Source organism: Diabrotica virgifera, chromosome 3 (genome assembly GCF_917563875.1).
Source record: "Diabrotica virgifera virgifera chromosome 3, PGI_DIABVI_V3a".
Taxonomy (NCBI): domain Eukaryota; kingdom Metazoa; phylum Arthropoda; class Insecta; order Coleoptera; family Chrysomelidae; genus Diabrotica; species Diabrotica virgifera.
In genome coordinates this window covers 123,214,313-123,231,878 of record NC_065445.1, presented here as the reverse complement: position 1 = coordinate 123,231,878, position 17,566 = coordinate 123,214,313, and the positions used below count along the sequence as shown (strand labels likewise).

The 17,566-nt window shown below is 32.0% G+C and overlaps 1 protein-coding gene across 1 annotated transcript in view; it reads right to left on the bottom strand.

Moving 5' to 3' along the window:
- The window catches only part of LOC126881288 (protein melted), a 141,758-nt gene that overhangs the window by 40,876 nt on the left and 83,316 nt on the right, over positions 1-17,566 (bottom strand). The window contains exon 7 of the mRNA XM_050645483.1: positions 8,997-9,220. Within this exon, the coding sequence (XP_050501440.1) occupies positions 8,997-9,220 (224 nt within the window). The remainder of the gene's footprint in view (positions 1-8,996; positions 9,221-17,566) is intronic.

The window sequence follows — 17,566 nt, the reverse complement described above, 5'->3', positions numbered from 1 at the left end:
TCCGAATTATGGATAGATGGCGCTATAATCGCAAAAACGGATTTTTGGAAATGGAAATTTAAATTAAAAAATGGAAAACCCCCACTAAAATGGAAAACTTAACTTAACTTTTTTTTTGTTTTAGGACCTAATCTTCACAAACCAATAGGTCCCCGTGATGCTTTAGTAGCTGCAAATTTAGCATCCCCAAGGCTCTCCTACTATAATAAAGAAACAAAAACCTCAAGACGAACTAGTTATCCAATTCTTGAAAAATGACACCATACAACGACCAGTACACAAAGAATTAAACAAAAATTTAGGAAATATTGACCATGACCACTATCGAATTACCGAGTCCGATGACGTAAATGTCATGTGTAAAACTATTAAAAAGCATAATATGAACAAGGTAATAGAAAAACATCTAAAAGTATCGCCCAGAAATAACAAACAGGAATGGATGACAGAAGACATTTTATAATTAATGAACAAACGAAGAGAATCTAAAGGAAGATGACAAGGACCGAGAATACAAAAGACTAAATAGAATAATTCGAAATAAAAAATAACCCAGGAAAAAGAGAAATGACTGGAAACAAAATGCGTCGAAATAGAAGAACTGTAACAAAGGCACGATTTTATTAATTTACATAAAAAGTTAAAAGAGTTCACATCGACTAACAAGAGAACAACTTGACACATCATACCGAACACAGATGGCAGACTACTAGAATCGATCGAACATAAACTGAAAGAATGGGAAAGCTATATCGAAATTCTTTTTAACGGCATACGAGATTAGAGCTCCATTTTCCCGGCCCCTTTTGATTTCCCGGGAATCGGTAAATTTAAAAATAAAAAGAAGAACTTGTTTTTGTTATAATTTTTCAATGCAATTAGTATAAAAAATTTGATTACGAATTAATAATGTTTAGAAAAATTCAAAAATTTAAAAGAGAATTAAAAAATTTAAAGAAAATTTTAAACATAGAAAAATTCTAAATTTGTTGTTTTTATTATTGAAATATGTTTTAAAAAAACATAAATTGTTGAGTGTTTGATCTTTTCAGGCTGGCTCTTTTTTTGTACAGAAATTTGCTGAAGTTGAAAACGCACTTTCTGTTGATGTAGGTCTGATACTTTTTAGTGAAGTGAGTAATTTTTTAAACTTCAGGTCATCTGATTTGCACTAATCTAATACCGTATTAAATTTCCTATGTACTAATTCTTCTTAACCCGGCACCTGCCACGTGGGGTGCTGCCAGCACCCCATAACACATTTTTATCAAATATTTGGTATTTCAAGTTTGGTAACCGAAGCTGTGCGTCATAGTAGCTTTCTATATTATATAGATATGTGTTAGTGTTTGAAGTGGTTATTTAGTGTCATTCTGAACTTATAGCTCTAAAGTCGAATTGGGGTATCATCATCTGGCACTTTAAGTTTTAAATTTTTTTTTGTATTTTTGATAAACAGGTCAAATTTACATTTTTTATTGAAATAACTGACTTAAATTATTAATATAGACTCTATACTCACTAAATCTTAATTTTTTTAGATATTTTACTTGACTTCATTTATTTTGGCTTGGTACTTGCTAATTTGCTTATAACACCTTTTTCATTTTATTTTTTAACTTTTATAACATATTAGTGGTTAATAAGTTAATAAACCATGTTTATTTATATTCTTGTGTTACTCAACACATTATTTTGTTTTTTAAACAAGTAGATCACAGAAAATTTTTAAGGGCTGCTGTGAGCACTCCACGTGGCAGTTGGCGCCTTGCAAATCCACGTGGCAGGTGCCGGGCTAAATATAATTTTAATTCAAAATAAATATTTGTTATAATTCTGGATGCTTCAAAATGAATCGGATCGTCGCATAAACAAAAGAATGTTTATGCTGACGGATGTGATACATTCTGATTTTACCCCAAAATTGAAAGGTTTAACCCGGGAGCAATCGCGCCAAAAAATCTAACATTTTATCCTCTTCCGTGATAACTTGAAGAAAAATTGTGTAACATAACTTTTCACTCGTAAGTGCCTCGTTGAAGATTGTAGTAATGCGTGGGAATTAAATTTTTTTTTGAAATATCCGGCTTTGGTGAGAACCAATTAGCTTTAAAATTGTTAGAAATAGATATTTTTAACGTAACAAGTCAATAAAAATATTATACAATAGAATTTTTTTTAAATTCGCATTTAAATTCGTATTCTGAGATTTTTTCTCTACGCGCGACTACTTACGTGACAGAAGTGAGCGCGACTGCTCCCGGGTTAAAATATAATTGAAAAATAAATATTTTAAGTGGAATGGTTTAAAATGATTATTAAGCAGAGATAATAATTGTATCAGAATCATTTATTCATTGTGAGTTAGTAATATCTCCGCTCATAATTTAAAATAAAATATTTTAAAATCCCTGGAAATCTGTAAAAATTCCCGGGAATCGGGATTTCCATTTTTTACTGATTTTCGAGGAAATGTGTTCCGGGAATTTCCCGGGAATGCAGCTCTATACGAGACGAACCAAGAAGATTGGACAACTACAACGACGGACCAGCAATTCTGAAAACTGAAATTATACATCGTTGGATCGATAGCAGCCTAAATCTTGATCTATAGGTCTGGATCCCCGTATGAAAAAAAGTTGATTAATAGCAAGCTGAAAATTTGTTAATAGCTTAAGGGTGTCTAGTCGGACAAACTTTGATATACAGGAACACTGGAACAGGGGAAGTTTTAATTGTGGACCAGGTTAAAAATTTGGAACGGTCAGACCACGAAAACGCCACATGTATTTTGTCCGACAGAACTTCCAATTGATTTGAATTGATTTGTTACCCTTTCATTAAACTCTCATGCAAAAATCAGGCTGCTATTTATCACCAAATGGGAATTATAATGAGTGGATCACGTAGAATATGTCAAGTGACAGAAATTATGACAGGTGATAAATAGCAGTCTGATTTTTTGCATGAGAGTTTAATGAAAGGGTAACAAATCAATTGGAAGTTCTGTCGGACAAAATACAAGTGACGTTTTCGTGGTCTGACCGTTCCAAATTTTTAACCTGTTCCACAATTAAAACTTCTCCTGTTCCAGTGTTCCCATATATCAAAGTTTGTCCGACTAGACACCCTTAAGCTATTAACAAATTTTCAGCTTGTTATTAATCATCTTTTTTTCATACGCGGGTTACAGACCTATAGGCCAGGAACTGAAGCTTTTCACCTCGCAATTTTTACAGAATGGATCGATTTGCTTGAAATTCTGAGAATAAGTAGAGGATAGTCCAAGGATCAAAATCTATATGATTCCGAAAGGCGCTTTTACCATGGGGGTGGTTGCCACCCCATCTCGGGGGTGAAATTTTTTTATTATATTTTGACCGCAAAAGTTGATAAAAACATTCATTCTAAGCAAAAAATGTTCTATACATTTTTTTGATAAAATTGACTGTTTTCGATTTATTCGTTATCGAAAGTGTTAGTTTTGTATAGAAAAATAAATGTTTTTCGATATTACAATACACTCAATTTTTGCCGTAGAAAAATTGTTTTTAAACCAAGTTGTTGGGAATTAGTTACCCTACAATTTTATATTGAAACATTTTTTCGTATCTCTGATGCTAATCTTTCTATTCTGAAGAAAATGGCATTTTTTACCAAACTACAAAAATTCGTTATTGGATTTTGACTCCAATTTGTTAAAAATTAATCATTCTAAGCCAGTCAAACTTCTAAAATCTATTATTTATACATAAATAAATAAGAATTAATAAGGCCACTGACCAAAAACAACGCCAACTTACATTATTATGCTTCCAATTGGATTTCTCCTTTTTCTTCAAAAAAATATATTGATTTTTTAACCTTAACTTTTTTATTTTTTACCTTAGGAAGTTTGGTGAGAAAATAATTTTGTAGGTTTTTACAAGGTCTATAAGCCTATTAATATTAAATCTTTTTAAAATGCTCAGTCGCAAAAAGAGGTGACTTTGAAAGGATTGGTAAAGGTGGTTTTTGCATGTTATTACAAGTTTTAATTTTCAATAGCTCACTCAATTTTTGACTTAGAAAAAATGTTTGCAAACCAGGTTCTTGGGAATTAAATTAGCTACAATTTCATATTTAAACATTTTCTCGTATCTCTGATGCTAATTTTCCTATTCTGAGGAAAAGACCATTTTTTTCCAAACTACAAAAATTCGTTATTCGCCTTTAACTCCATTTTTTTAAAAACTAACCATTCTAAGCCGGTTAAACTTCTAGAATCTATTAATAATACATAAGTAAAAAAGACCAAATACGGTTAATGACTAATTTTAATTAGGGCGGTGGTTAGGGGGTTGCTTGCGATCACTTTTTAGCTGAAAAAAAAATGGGGACTGACATTCTTTTCATTATAAGTCACTTAATTTTTGAGATAGAGACTTTTTTTATTTCTGGTTATAGACATTTTTAAGCATTTTAAATTAGTTTGAACAAGTTCTCCTCGAAAAATGCATAGTTTCCCCGTCGTTTGACTTTGAAACTACAATATTTAGCATTTGACGAAGAAGAGCCAACATATAATAAAGTATAGCTCGATTACTATTGGTCCAAAAGGAAATTTAAAAAAACGGTCTTGTTTATTTTTTCAAAAGGTACATTTTTGTTAAGAGAAGTTGTTTTGATAAAACGAAAACTTTTGGAGTTATTAGCAGAAAACTTATTAAAAACATTGATTTTCTCGATATAAAACTAACACTTTCGATAGCGAATAAATCGAAAACTATCAATTTTATCAAAAAATTGTATAGAACGTTTTTTGCTTAGAATGGACGTTTTTACCGACTTTTGCGATTAAAGTATAATAAAAAATTTCCACCCCCGAGATGGGGTGGAAACCACCCCTATGGTAAAAGCGCCTTTCGGCATGATATAGATTTTGATCCTTGGAGTATCCACTACTTATTCACAAATTTTCAAGCAAATCGATCCATTCTGTAAAAATTGCGAGGTTTTGTCCTATTTTAAGCTTCATTACTTGGACTACTACTAGAAATACGATCGAGAATAGAACAATCAAAAGACTGCTAGATGATTCTCGAATAAAACTCGAAATTCGATTACGTTTATCACAATGCTACGTCTGGTTGACTTTTCTCTATACAGTTGAGACGTGGATCCTTAAAATATCAACTGTAAATAAATTGGAGTCCTTTAAAATGTGGATCTACCGGAGAATCCTAAAAATTTCATAGATATCGCCTACCTCAAACGAAGAAGTGCTCTGCATGGAATAGGCAAGGATCAAGAACTTTTTAACACAGTGAATGTTAGAAAAAAGTCATACCTAGGGCACATACTAAGAACCAATATGCTCAACTAATAATAGTCCAGAAAGCCACTGCGCATCCGCTAGGAAAAATAGTCCGATTCAGATTTTTTGCACAATCTTACTCAAAAAGGACCCCTTTTAACAAATTTGCATGTTGCCAGGATTTTTTTAGGTTTTTTGGATCACTCCAACCAGAAAAGGTCTTTAGTGAAATTTCTCTAAAGTTGATAGTTTTTGACATATAAGCGATTAAAAATTGAAAAATTGCGAAATCGGCCATTTTTAACCCTCAAAAACTATGTGAAAAACTGAAAATTTGAATGTTGCCAAGGTAGGTAGATATTCTTTAACCATCGATTGATGAAATCCCGAAGAAGAGTTTTTTGCAATACAATATTCAAAACTCCTTTGTTTTTTAATTGCTAATCAAGCGGGCGCTACACTATTTTCCACCGACAGTATGGTGCAAATGAAAGGAATAAATTCGTTATTTCGTAAACCGGCGACTTTAGGGAAAAATCCCGAAACAGGTCGATTTTTATTTTTAAGTTATGATATTGTGGCATATATGGTATACTAGTGACGTCATCCGTCTGGGCGTGATGACGTAATCGATGATTTTTTAAATGAGAATAGGGGTCGTGTGGTAGCTCATTTGAAAGGTTCTCCAATTCTCTATTCAGTAATATAAACATTTATATAATTATTTATACGTCCTTCTACTTCTTTTTTTGTCAAATAATTTAATTTAATAAAAATTTTTTGGACACCCTGTATAAATAATTATGTCAATGAGGAAAATAACGAAAAGCCCCAGATACAAAGTTTACTACTTTTTAAACAATTAGAATAATTGAAATTAAAAATACAATAAACAATATTTTAAATCTAAGACTTAAAAGTTTTTAATTTCAATTATTCTAATTGTTTAAAAAGTAGTAAACTTTGTATCTGGGGCTTTTCGTTGTTTTCCTCGTATTGCGAGAGATGTCGCTAGATTGCGTCTCAAAACGTGGAATCATTTCATCGCGATGGTTCGCCTTAAATAGGCAGGGTTGTTAATGTTTGTTTCAGGGTTGTGACTGCATAGCTCCCCGAGGACGCATGGAATGCAGAAATAGCTATCTGGAGATGGTGGTCCAACTCTGAATCAAATTAAAACAAAACTGCCGTTATCTCTTTTTCATCTTTACTCAGAATTGAGTATTATAAACTGTCTTTCGGTCCTTTTCCTTGACGAAGGGAAGGTAAATGCGTGACCAAAGTGTCCTCTATTTGCCTTCTCCTATTTTCGTCATCTCTGGGTTTATATACCAGGTGTCCACTTATATTTTCCCCCATTTTAACTGCCTATAACTTCTAAACGGCTCAAGATAGAAATACCTATGCGGTTTTCGCTGAAATGTTTTATTTTAGTAAAAGTTTTGTCTGAATGGACTGAATTTTTTATATCGCTTTCAAATACGAAAAGAAAAATGGCGGATTTTTGAAAAAAACGTTGTTGACTTTTTTTTAATGGAACACCCAGTATATTTTTTTGAAAATTGAAAGAAAGGTCATTCACCTATCCAGCGATATAAAGTTTTTCAAAATCGGTTGTCAAATCACTGAGTAATTCATTTTTAAAATGAGAGGTGCAACGTGGATATCACATACCTAAATAACATAACTAAGCAAATTGATATTATGTTATGTGATTTCCACATTGCATCTCTCATTTTAAAAATTAATTGCTCAGTAATTTGACCACCGATTTTAAAAAAAAATTATATAGTTGGATAGGGAAATGACCGTTTTTTCAAGTTTTTAGATAAATGGCCATTTTTTATGTCGCTTTTAAATAAAAAATGGCGGATTTTTGGAAAAAAAACGTTGTTGACTTTTTTTATTGAAACACCTAGTATATTTTTTTGTAACTTGAAAAAACGGTCATTTACCTATCCAGCGATATTAAATTTTTTAAAATCGGTTGTCAAATGACTGAGCAAATAATTTTTAAAATGTAAGATGCAATGTGGAAGCATTTTAAAAATTAATTACTCAGTGATTTTAAAACCGATTTTGAAAAACTTTATATCGCTGGATAGGTGAATGACCTTTCTTTCAATTTACAAAAAAATATACTGGGTGTTCCATTAAAAAAAAGTCAACAATGTATTTTTCAAAAATCCGCCATTTTTCTTTTCGTATTTGAAAGCGATATAAAAAATTCAATCCATTCAGACAAAACTTTTACTTAAATAAAACATTTTATCGAAAACCGCATATGTATTTCTATCTTAAGCCGTTTAGAAGTTATAGGCAGTTAAAATGGGGGAAAATATAAGTGGACACCCGGTATTGTAAAAACCTGAGATACAGGATGCAGCCAGAAAGCAGTTTATTAGCGAAAAGTCTTAGATTTAAAATATTGTTTATTGTATTTTTAATTTCAATTATTCTAATTGTTTAAAAAGTAGTAAACTTTGTATCTGGGGCTTTTCGTTGTTTTCCTCGTATTGCGAGAGATGTCGCTAGATTGCGTCTCAAGAGGGTGGAATCATTGCATCGCGATGGTTTGCCTTAAATAGGCAGGGTTGTTAATGTTTGTTTCAGGGTTGTGACTGCATAGCTCCACCGAGGACGCATGGGATGCAGAAATAGCTATCTGGAGATGGTGGTCCAACTCTGAATCAAATTAAAACAAAACTGCCGTTATCTCTTAATTATGTAAATGTTTATATTACTGAATAGAGAATTGAAGAACCTTTCAAATGAGCTACCACACGACTCCTATTCTCATTTAAAAAAATCATCGATTACGTCATCACGCCCAGACGGATGACGTCACTAGTATACCATATATGCCACAATATCATAACTTAAAAATAAAAATCGACATGTTTCGGGATTTTTCCTTAATGCCGCCGGTTTACGAAATAACGAAGTTATTCCTTTCATTTGCACCATACTGTATACACATGCAACGGTGGAAAATAGTGTCGCGCACACGTGATTAGAGATTAAAAAACAAAGAAGTTTTGAATACTGTATTGCAAAAAACTCTTCGGGATTTCATCAATCGATGTTTAAAGAATATCTATTTACCTTGACAACATTCAAATTTTAAGCTTTTCACATAGTTTTTGAAGGTTAAAAATGGACAATTTCGCAATTTTTTAATTTTTAATCGTTTATATGTCAAAAACTATCAACTTTAGAGAAAAGTCATTAAAGACCTTTTCTGTTTGGAATGATCCAAAAAACCTAAAAAAAACTTTGTTCCATACAAAAAAAAAATAATTTTAGGAAAAAACAAAAAAAAACGTTTAAAAAATGTTTGACCCACTTTTGGTCCTGACAACATGCAAATTTGTTAAAAGGGGTCCTTTTTGAGTAAGATTGTGCAAAAAATCCGAATTGGAATATTTTTCCTAGCGGATGCGCAGTGGCTTTCTGGACTATAATTAAAGAAAACATCGAGGGAAAGAGAGAACTAGGAATGAAAAGACTATCGTGGCCAGGAAAGATCCGACAATCGACATGGCTAAAACAGCTAATAAGAACAGTCGAAGACAGAGAAGAGTTTGCAATTGTTGTAGCGAACCTCCATCGAGGAGAGGGCACTGTAAGAAGATGTACATCTAAAAAAATCGGTCTAGAAATGTCCTTAGTAATATAATTTGACATGAAGTATATTTACCTCCAGCTATATTAAGTTTCGTCATACTCCTGTGTGTATTAATACTTGGAGCCGTATGTAATCTTCCCGTACTCCTGGAGTCACCTAATTTGGCCCTACGCGTATATCCGGCATTAGGTGTCGGGGTCGTCGTATGAACTCCTCCAACTTTCACGATGGTCACTCCCCCGGATGTCACTTGGCTCTGAGTTGTGGGTGTTGAACCCTGACTAATTTGATTTGTGCTAAAACAAAAAGGAACGATCGACAAGTATTCACTCGAAAAGTAGATACTTTCGCTGCGGAACTTTATTTCAAAACTGTGCGAATTAATTTTTTGGAAAGCATATATGGGTCTAGGACGTTTCATCGCCGCCGTTTCGATGCCGCCAGTTCATCGCCAGTCAGTTAATCGGTAACTGATATATTTTCTAATTTTCGACCAATTTTCGACATTTACATTTATAATTTATTTTTAGTATTAATTAGGAATTCTAGGAAATGCGAGATATGACCATTCCCGTTGCCATACTTAATCTTTTAACAGACTTAAACTTTTATAATATAAAATATAATTTAACATTACAAATTAATACTGTTTAGTATCAAATTTAGGGGAAGTAGAAATAGAACAGTAAATTAATATAATAATATTTTTTATCTATTTATTTGTCATAAGTTTTGAACTGAATTTAACGTCGTGTCATCTCCCATAATACAAGACACAAGATCAACTGACTAACTGGCGATGAAACGGCCGGCGATGAAACGACCGGCGATGAAACGGCCGGCGATGAAATGGACTGGCGATGAACCGGCGACATCGAAACGGCGGCGATGAAACGTCCCATTCCGGCATATATGCAATACGCAGATAACACCAAATCGCGTCGTCCACACAGGCCAATATCCAGAATTTCCACAGCGAAAGTCTTGCCAGACAGAACTTCCATATAGAAAAATAAAACGGGATAGTTCCCGAAAGTTGGCTGTGTACCATCTAGTTAAATAACTTAACGTGAAGTAAAAACTCCCTGGTGTAGTTGGTATAAAATTTAATTAAGAATTAAAATTCTAAAAATCCAAAAGGATTGATAAAAATCCAAAACTCCGTGTCCTTGCAAAATAGCCACAATGCCAAACAGGGCCGGATTTAAGGGGGGCAGGCTGGGCAGCTGCCCAGGGCCCCCACAAAGCCCCAAACTTAAAAAAATCAGCACAGTATTCACATAGAATAATTTCTGTCAATCAATTAACTGTAATATTTCGTTTTATGGAAGGTTTCTCTCCTATTAAAAATGTATTTTTGGCAAATTACGGTCATAAAGCATAAAATATATTTAATTTTTTAATCATATTCTTGCAAGAAGATGATATCGATTTGAAAAGCTGCAGGGGACAGTCCTACAACAATGCGTCAGTTATGAGTGGAAAATGCAATGGTGTTAAGCTACAATTTAGATAACATAATATCTTGGCGTTGTAGATTCCATGTGTCGCCCACTCTCTAAATTTATTTGCTAAAGCTTCAGCTAAGTGTTGTCCTGCTGCCGTAGAATTATTTGATTTCTTGGAAGGACTGTATGAGCCCTATGTATTTTTCACTTCCTTTACATATAGATACAACTTGTTAATCGAATGTTTAAAAACGTCTTTAAGGCTATGGGTACATAATTCGCAAATATTTTACGTGTATCCCTACTTTTTCTGTCTTTACACGGCAAATTACGTGTAGTAAAATTCACACTGGTGTGGATATGTAAACATTACTAGAATGTCATTCTACTTGAAAATGTCATAATTAATTTAAAGAGATGGCTTTTGAATGTTCTTGGATAACTGTTATTTTTATAATTGCAAATTATTAATTCAATTAATAAATGTGATAATTTTTTCACTAACTATGTTTTCAGTGATTGTAATAATTTATTTGTACAACAAAAACTAATAATCAATCGAGAAAAAAGGAAAAGTGTTAAAGTGATTTTTTAATAATATGTTGTTATTTTGGAACGCTTACAATTTTGAACATCTCTAACAACAAAATACTTGGATCACAGGATATATCTGATGTATTCTCTGCTTGGATCTTCCACAAATAATACACAATAAATAACTTTTTATTAAGTTCACGTCTTAAATCAATTATTTATCAAATACACTAATTTAATCAATTTCTCAAAATATTCCCGATGCAATGTCAAATATTTAAAATTGTCACTGATTGTCAGTGTCTGACTGACAATATATGCTGACAATATTAATATATTCGGTTGAGTGCGTTGTAAGACAAAGACAGATTTGGAAAATATTACCACGGCATTGTGTTCATTTTTTTCAAATCCTGAAAAAACCAATAAATATTTTTGAAAAATTTAAACGCAGAATGAAAGACTAAATTATTACCGAGGGCCGAAAGTCCCTTAGAATAAATAAAAAGTTTATTTTGAATGAGATATTTGAAATTAAAAATCACACTAAATTTTCTCTTAGTTTCTTCACCCCTGTAACTTATTAAAATAAACATTATAGAAGTTCTCAGGGACTTTCGGCCCTCGCTAATAACGTAATCTTTCATTCTGCGTTTAAATTTTTCAAAAATACTTATTAGTTTTCTCAGGATTTGAAAAAAATGAATCTCCATTTGAATAGCATTGCAGCCGAAAATACGTACCGATCCTCTTAAGCGAGAGCAACACCGACCATGGCAGAAATATTATTGTTCCTAAAAAAGAAATTAAAGGCGGCACTTAAATCAATTTAAAAAATTTGTATTCGTTTAAGGAATATTTCAGAGACTGAAATGACAACATCAGAGAAATTTAGGACTCAAAATTTTATAGCTATTATAGATCACTTTATTTCCTCTTCAAGTCATAGGCTTTCGGCATTCATTCCAATTTTGGATTTTTACATTATTTGGAAAATTTAACTCCCAATGAAATTGAAGCTCACTCACTGAAGCTTACCGACAATTATAGCAATGATTTAGATGAAAAAGTAGGTGTCGAACTAGTATGATTTGTAGAATTTTTCAATTCATTTAAAGAGGAAATCGGCTCATCAAATATAAGTAAATAATTTCAAATTTACCGACCGACCGACGGTTAAAAGAGAAAAATGTGAATGATGCGGTTCCAAACGTTGTAGTGACACTTCGTTTATATTTAGTTCTGATGGTAACTAACTGCAGTGAAGTGAGATCATTCTAAAAATTTAAGTTAATTAAAAATCGACTTCCGTCTATGATAGGCCAAGAGCGTTTGAACCATCTCTTTATAATGAGCATTGAACACAATGCCTTAAAGCAACTAGACATGCCCGACATAATCAAGGAATTTTCAGTTAAAAAATCTCGAAAAGTACCCGGACTTTAACCATACCATAGTCATAACAACAATTTGTTTAATGGTAGGAGGTAGGGCCCCACACCAATTCTGCCCAGGGGCCCCCACTGCCTTAAATCCGGTTCTGATGCCAAACACTGGTTGGATTAAATGTTCAAACTACATTATAAATACAAGAAAATAAAGCGACTTAAAGTCGATGGCAATGGATTGCCTCCAGGAACATGTGAATACTCTACTTTTACATAATTTTTTACGTCTGCTTTGGACCACGTTAGTCTGCCAAATGCTTTAAGAATGGACCACGTTAGTCTGCCCAATGTTTTAAGAATGCGGAAATACATACTTCAAATGTCATTTTCAATGACAAATACTTCAAATGTCATTGAAAATGACACTTGAAGTATTTCCGCTTTCTTAAAACATTTGGCAGACTAACGTGGTCCAAAGCAGACATAAAACACTATGTAAAAGTACAGTATTCACATGTTCCTGGCGGCAATCCATTGCAATCGCCTTTAAGTCGCTTTATCTTTTTGTATTTATAATATAGATTGAACATTTAATACAACCAGTGTTTGGCACTGTGGCTATTTTGCAAGGACACTGAGTTCACTGATGATGGACTGATAAGTCCGAAAACATTTTGGTTTTTTACAATTTTAATTCTTAATTAAATTTTATACCAACTACACCAGGGAGTTTTTACTTCACGTTAAGTCATTCCATATAGAAATTTCTCATTTTTTTAGGAAGTTGGTATCGTAAAAATCTAATAAGAAGTCATATTAATAATACAACTGCAGCTGCATTGCTTTAAAATGTTCTACATTTTCCAATTCTAAACAGCTATTTATCTTATCTACTGTATTTATTGGAAATAAAACAATTTTATATAAAAATACGTTATAATTGATATTGCCGATTCCATCTCCAAAATTGTTCTTAAAATTTGAAGTGGACATCAAAACCTCAAATATACCGTATTTTTACATGATTAAAATTTTGGTTTACCCCTGAAAAATATAGTACATAAAGTATAAAAATCAGAAAAAAATTATTTTGGGACCATAAATTTATATGTCCCTCTTCTCAAAGATTATTATATTCTCTTTATTTTATTGTACTAGTCGCTGCAAAATTTCCTTATTTTAAAAATATTAATGTTTACTGAAAGCAAAAGTATGCAGATACAATTTTTTATCAAATATCATTTTTTTTCTTATTTTCTTGATAATGATTCACCTGGAATCTAGCGATAATGTGATCTGCTTTTCTTATATTACTTATTCACATTAAGCCATTTTTTTCATATTTTAAACAGGCACGTGAATTGTACGGAGTCTATACCAACAAAGAAAAGCTCATTACCTGATACAATAAATGCAATTGATACAGTTTACCAAACATAGCTGAAAGTGTGAAAATAACCACGCTCATGATGCGCATTCGTCTTACGGCGGAACTCTCACTCGCACTGACGGTCCAGACCGTTTGTATGTGCGTTCTCATTTCACTGTTCGCGCAGGCAATGAGAATTTCACACTTTCAGCTATATTTGGCAAACTGTACGCAGTGAAACACTTGAAGAAACAAAAAAGAGGAATGTTATATTAGGCGACTTAAATGCGATGGTAGGGAAAGGGGATTAGTAGCCGTATTGATACTGGGAATACGGACTGAGAGAGGAGAGAGGCTAGTCCAGTTTTGCAAGAAAGACGAACTCGTTATTAAGAGCATAGTAATGAACCAGACTGATTACATCATTATAGAACAAATATTTCATAACACCATAGTATCGGCTAAAGCTTATCCAAGGGCAGATATAGAAAGTGACCACAATCGTGTTTTAGCAGCCATGAAACTTGAACTAGAGAGAATCAAATCAACCATCAAAGCACCTAAAATTAATGTAATAAGACTGAAAGAACCTAATTTCTGCAAACAGATCAAAGAACAAATACATAAGAAAGTTTAGGAAGAAGAAAGACAAGGACAACTTAGGACCACAGAAAATCGAAGAAAATTAGAGTAGACGCTGAGGAACATCATACAATATACATCACCTAAGGGCGATACATCCCCTAAAAGCAAACAATGGATAACACAAGAAATGACGGCATTGATATCTCTGGACACTTTCCAGAAAGAAATAAATAACATTCTTTGATGAATGATTCTGAAACGAAGAGTTAAATATAGAAATACTGGACAAAACTTTAGCTTTAAGCATTACAAACTAATATTCCTAGGTTCCCTAATGGGTTGGAGGGTTGCCATAAGTGTGGGAACACGAACCATTTCTAAGACTGTAATTAGTCCTTTAGCGATGGCGACATACCTACAAGATCTACAGTAAAGAAATAGACACAACAGACATATAATATCCTTCATAGATAAAGGATTCTTGTCAAGAACGATAGTCCAGGAACCGAAGGTTTTCATATCGCAATTTTTACAGAATGGATCGATTTTCTTGAAAATTTGAGAATATGTAGTGGATAGCCCAAGGATCAAAATCCATATGATGCCGAAAGGCGCTTTTACCATTGGGGTGGTTGCTGCCCCATCTCGGTGGTGGAAATTTTTGATTATATTTTGACCGCAAATATTGCTAAAAAAAATTCTATGTAAAAAATGTTCTGTACATTTTTTTGATAAAATAAATAGTTTTCGATTTATTCGCTATCAAAAGTGTTAGTTTTATATCGAAAAAATCAATGTTTTTAATCAGTTTTCTGCTAATAACTCAAAAATTATTCGTTTTATCAGAACAACTGTAATTAACAAAAATATACCTTTAGAAAAAATAAACAAGTATATTTTAATTTTGTTTAAGACTAATAGTAACCGAGCTATACTTTATTATATGCTAGCTCTTCTTTAACAAATGCTAACTTTTGTAGTTTCAAAGTTAAAAGACTGGAAAACTATGCATTTTTCGAGGATAACTTATAGAAACTAATTTAAAGTATTTAAAATCTCCAAAAATAAAAAAGTCTCTAACTCAAAAATTGAGTGATTGATGATGAAAAGAAAGTTAGTTCCTATTTTTTTTCAGCAAGAAAGTGAGCGGCAACAACACTCTAATTACCACCCTAATCAAAATTAGTCATTGACTTTGTTCAGTCTTCTTTATTTATGTATTATTAATAGATTGTAGAAGTGTGACCGGCTTATAATGCTTAGTTTAAAAAAAAATGGAGTTAAAAGCGAATAACGAATTTTTGTAGTTTGGTAAAAAATGTCCTTTTCTTTAGAATAGAAAGATTAGCATCAGAGATACGAAAAATGTTTAAAATATGAAATTGTAACTTTTTAAATTCCTAAGAAGTTGGTTTGCGAACATTTTTTGTAAGACAAAAATTGAGTGAGATATTGATAATTAAAACTTGTACTAACATGCAAAAACTAGATTTACCAACCCTTTAAAAGTTACCCCTTTTTGAGACTCAGGGTTTTAAAAGGATTTAATATTAATAGCCTTATAGATATTGTAAAATCCTACGAAATTCTTTTTTTACCAAACTTTCTAAGGTAAAAACTGAAAAAGTTACGGTTAAAAAACCGATACATTTTTTTGGAAATAAAAAATGGAGAAATCCAATTGGAACCATAATAATGTAAGTTAGAGATACGTTAATGCATACTCGACTCATGAACCATAGAACACATACGCATACGTATATGTGAATATATTACATGTTAGAGTATGCGTGTATCCGTAAATTTTCGGCGGGACGAATCTACATCCGCAGCGCCAGGTGAAAGTTGAAACATCTTCTGATGTGTTTATTTGTTGAAGTAACTATCTTTTTAATTTTTGAGGTGCTCGCCAGTATTTTTCACATATATTTTTTTACAAATCTATAAATATAAGTATCTACTTATATATAATGTATTTAAAGTATCAAATAATTGAAAGATTTGTGGATGGAATGATGTGGATGAAGACGATCTCTACTTGTTGAAGGACTTTGAACTAAAACAAGAAGTTACTATTTATAAGTATTTATACCATGCCAATCAATTACTGACAATAAATATACACTCCTAGTCCAGAGAAATAAGATTTTTCTCGTGACACATCCCCCTCCAGGCCGAAACCAAATTTTTTGAGTAGTATGGACATCTATGTTAATAACTTTTATGTTTCCTGCAGCCGATTTTGATGATATACATAGTTATAAACAAATGAAGATCAAAAAACGTTAAATTTTTGCTTTTTTCGTCTATAACCAAAAAGTAAGGCATTTTAAACAAATTTGAGAGTAGGAAACTCATAAATCGACTAAAAAATTTCAATATGGCGTTCGCTGAATATGCCTATCCTTATTGGTTGCTTAGAAAATTGCAAAATAAATCATAAATTTTGAGTTTTTATAAATACTCATAACTTATGTAAAAATTAACTTAGAACCTTCTTATTATACGAATTGCTGAGATTTCTGGTGCTTAAATTATATTTTAAATTTCCAAAAATAACCAAAAAGTTAAGCATTTTAAACAAATTTGAGAGTAAGAAACTCATAAATCGACTAAAAAATTTCAATATGGCGTTCGCTGAATATACCTATCCTTATTGGTTGCTTAGAAAATTGCAAAATAAATCATAAATTTTGAGTTTTTATAAATACTCATAACTTATGTAAAAATTAACTTAGAACCTTCTTATTATACGAATTGCTGAGACTTCTGGTGCTTAAATTATATTTTAAATTTCAAAGCAATTGGTCAAATAGTTTAAGAGTTATTTAATTTGTTTATCCCAAATTCATTTTTTTTGCAACACTATAAGTCAGAAAATTATGAGGTTACAGTAAGACTTCTGACAGTTTATGGAAGAAGAACATTTATACTATTGACTTAAATAAAAAAAATGACAAAAAGTAATTTTAAACAGTGTAAAATTATTTTGCAAAAACACGTCAATTTTTTGCTTACTTATAAACAATTAGAATAACTTTTTAACCGTTACCCGCAGAAAAATTATTTTTTCATATTTGGAAAGACTGGATTTTTATACACATTTAGAAAGAAAAACAATTGTCCTAGGACAATAAGGGACGAAGTTAGCCCCCCTTTTTTAATTCACATGTTTTTGCAAAATAATTTTGCAGTATTTAGAATTATTTGTCATTTTTTTTAAATTAAATTAATAGTATAAATTTTCTTCTTTCATAAACTATCCAAAGTATTAGTGTAACTTCATCATTTGCTGACTTATAGCGTTGCAAAAAATTA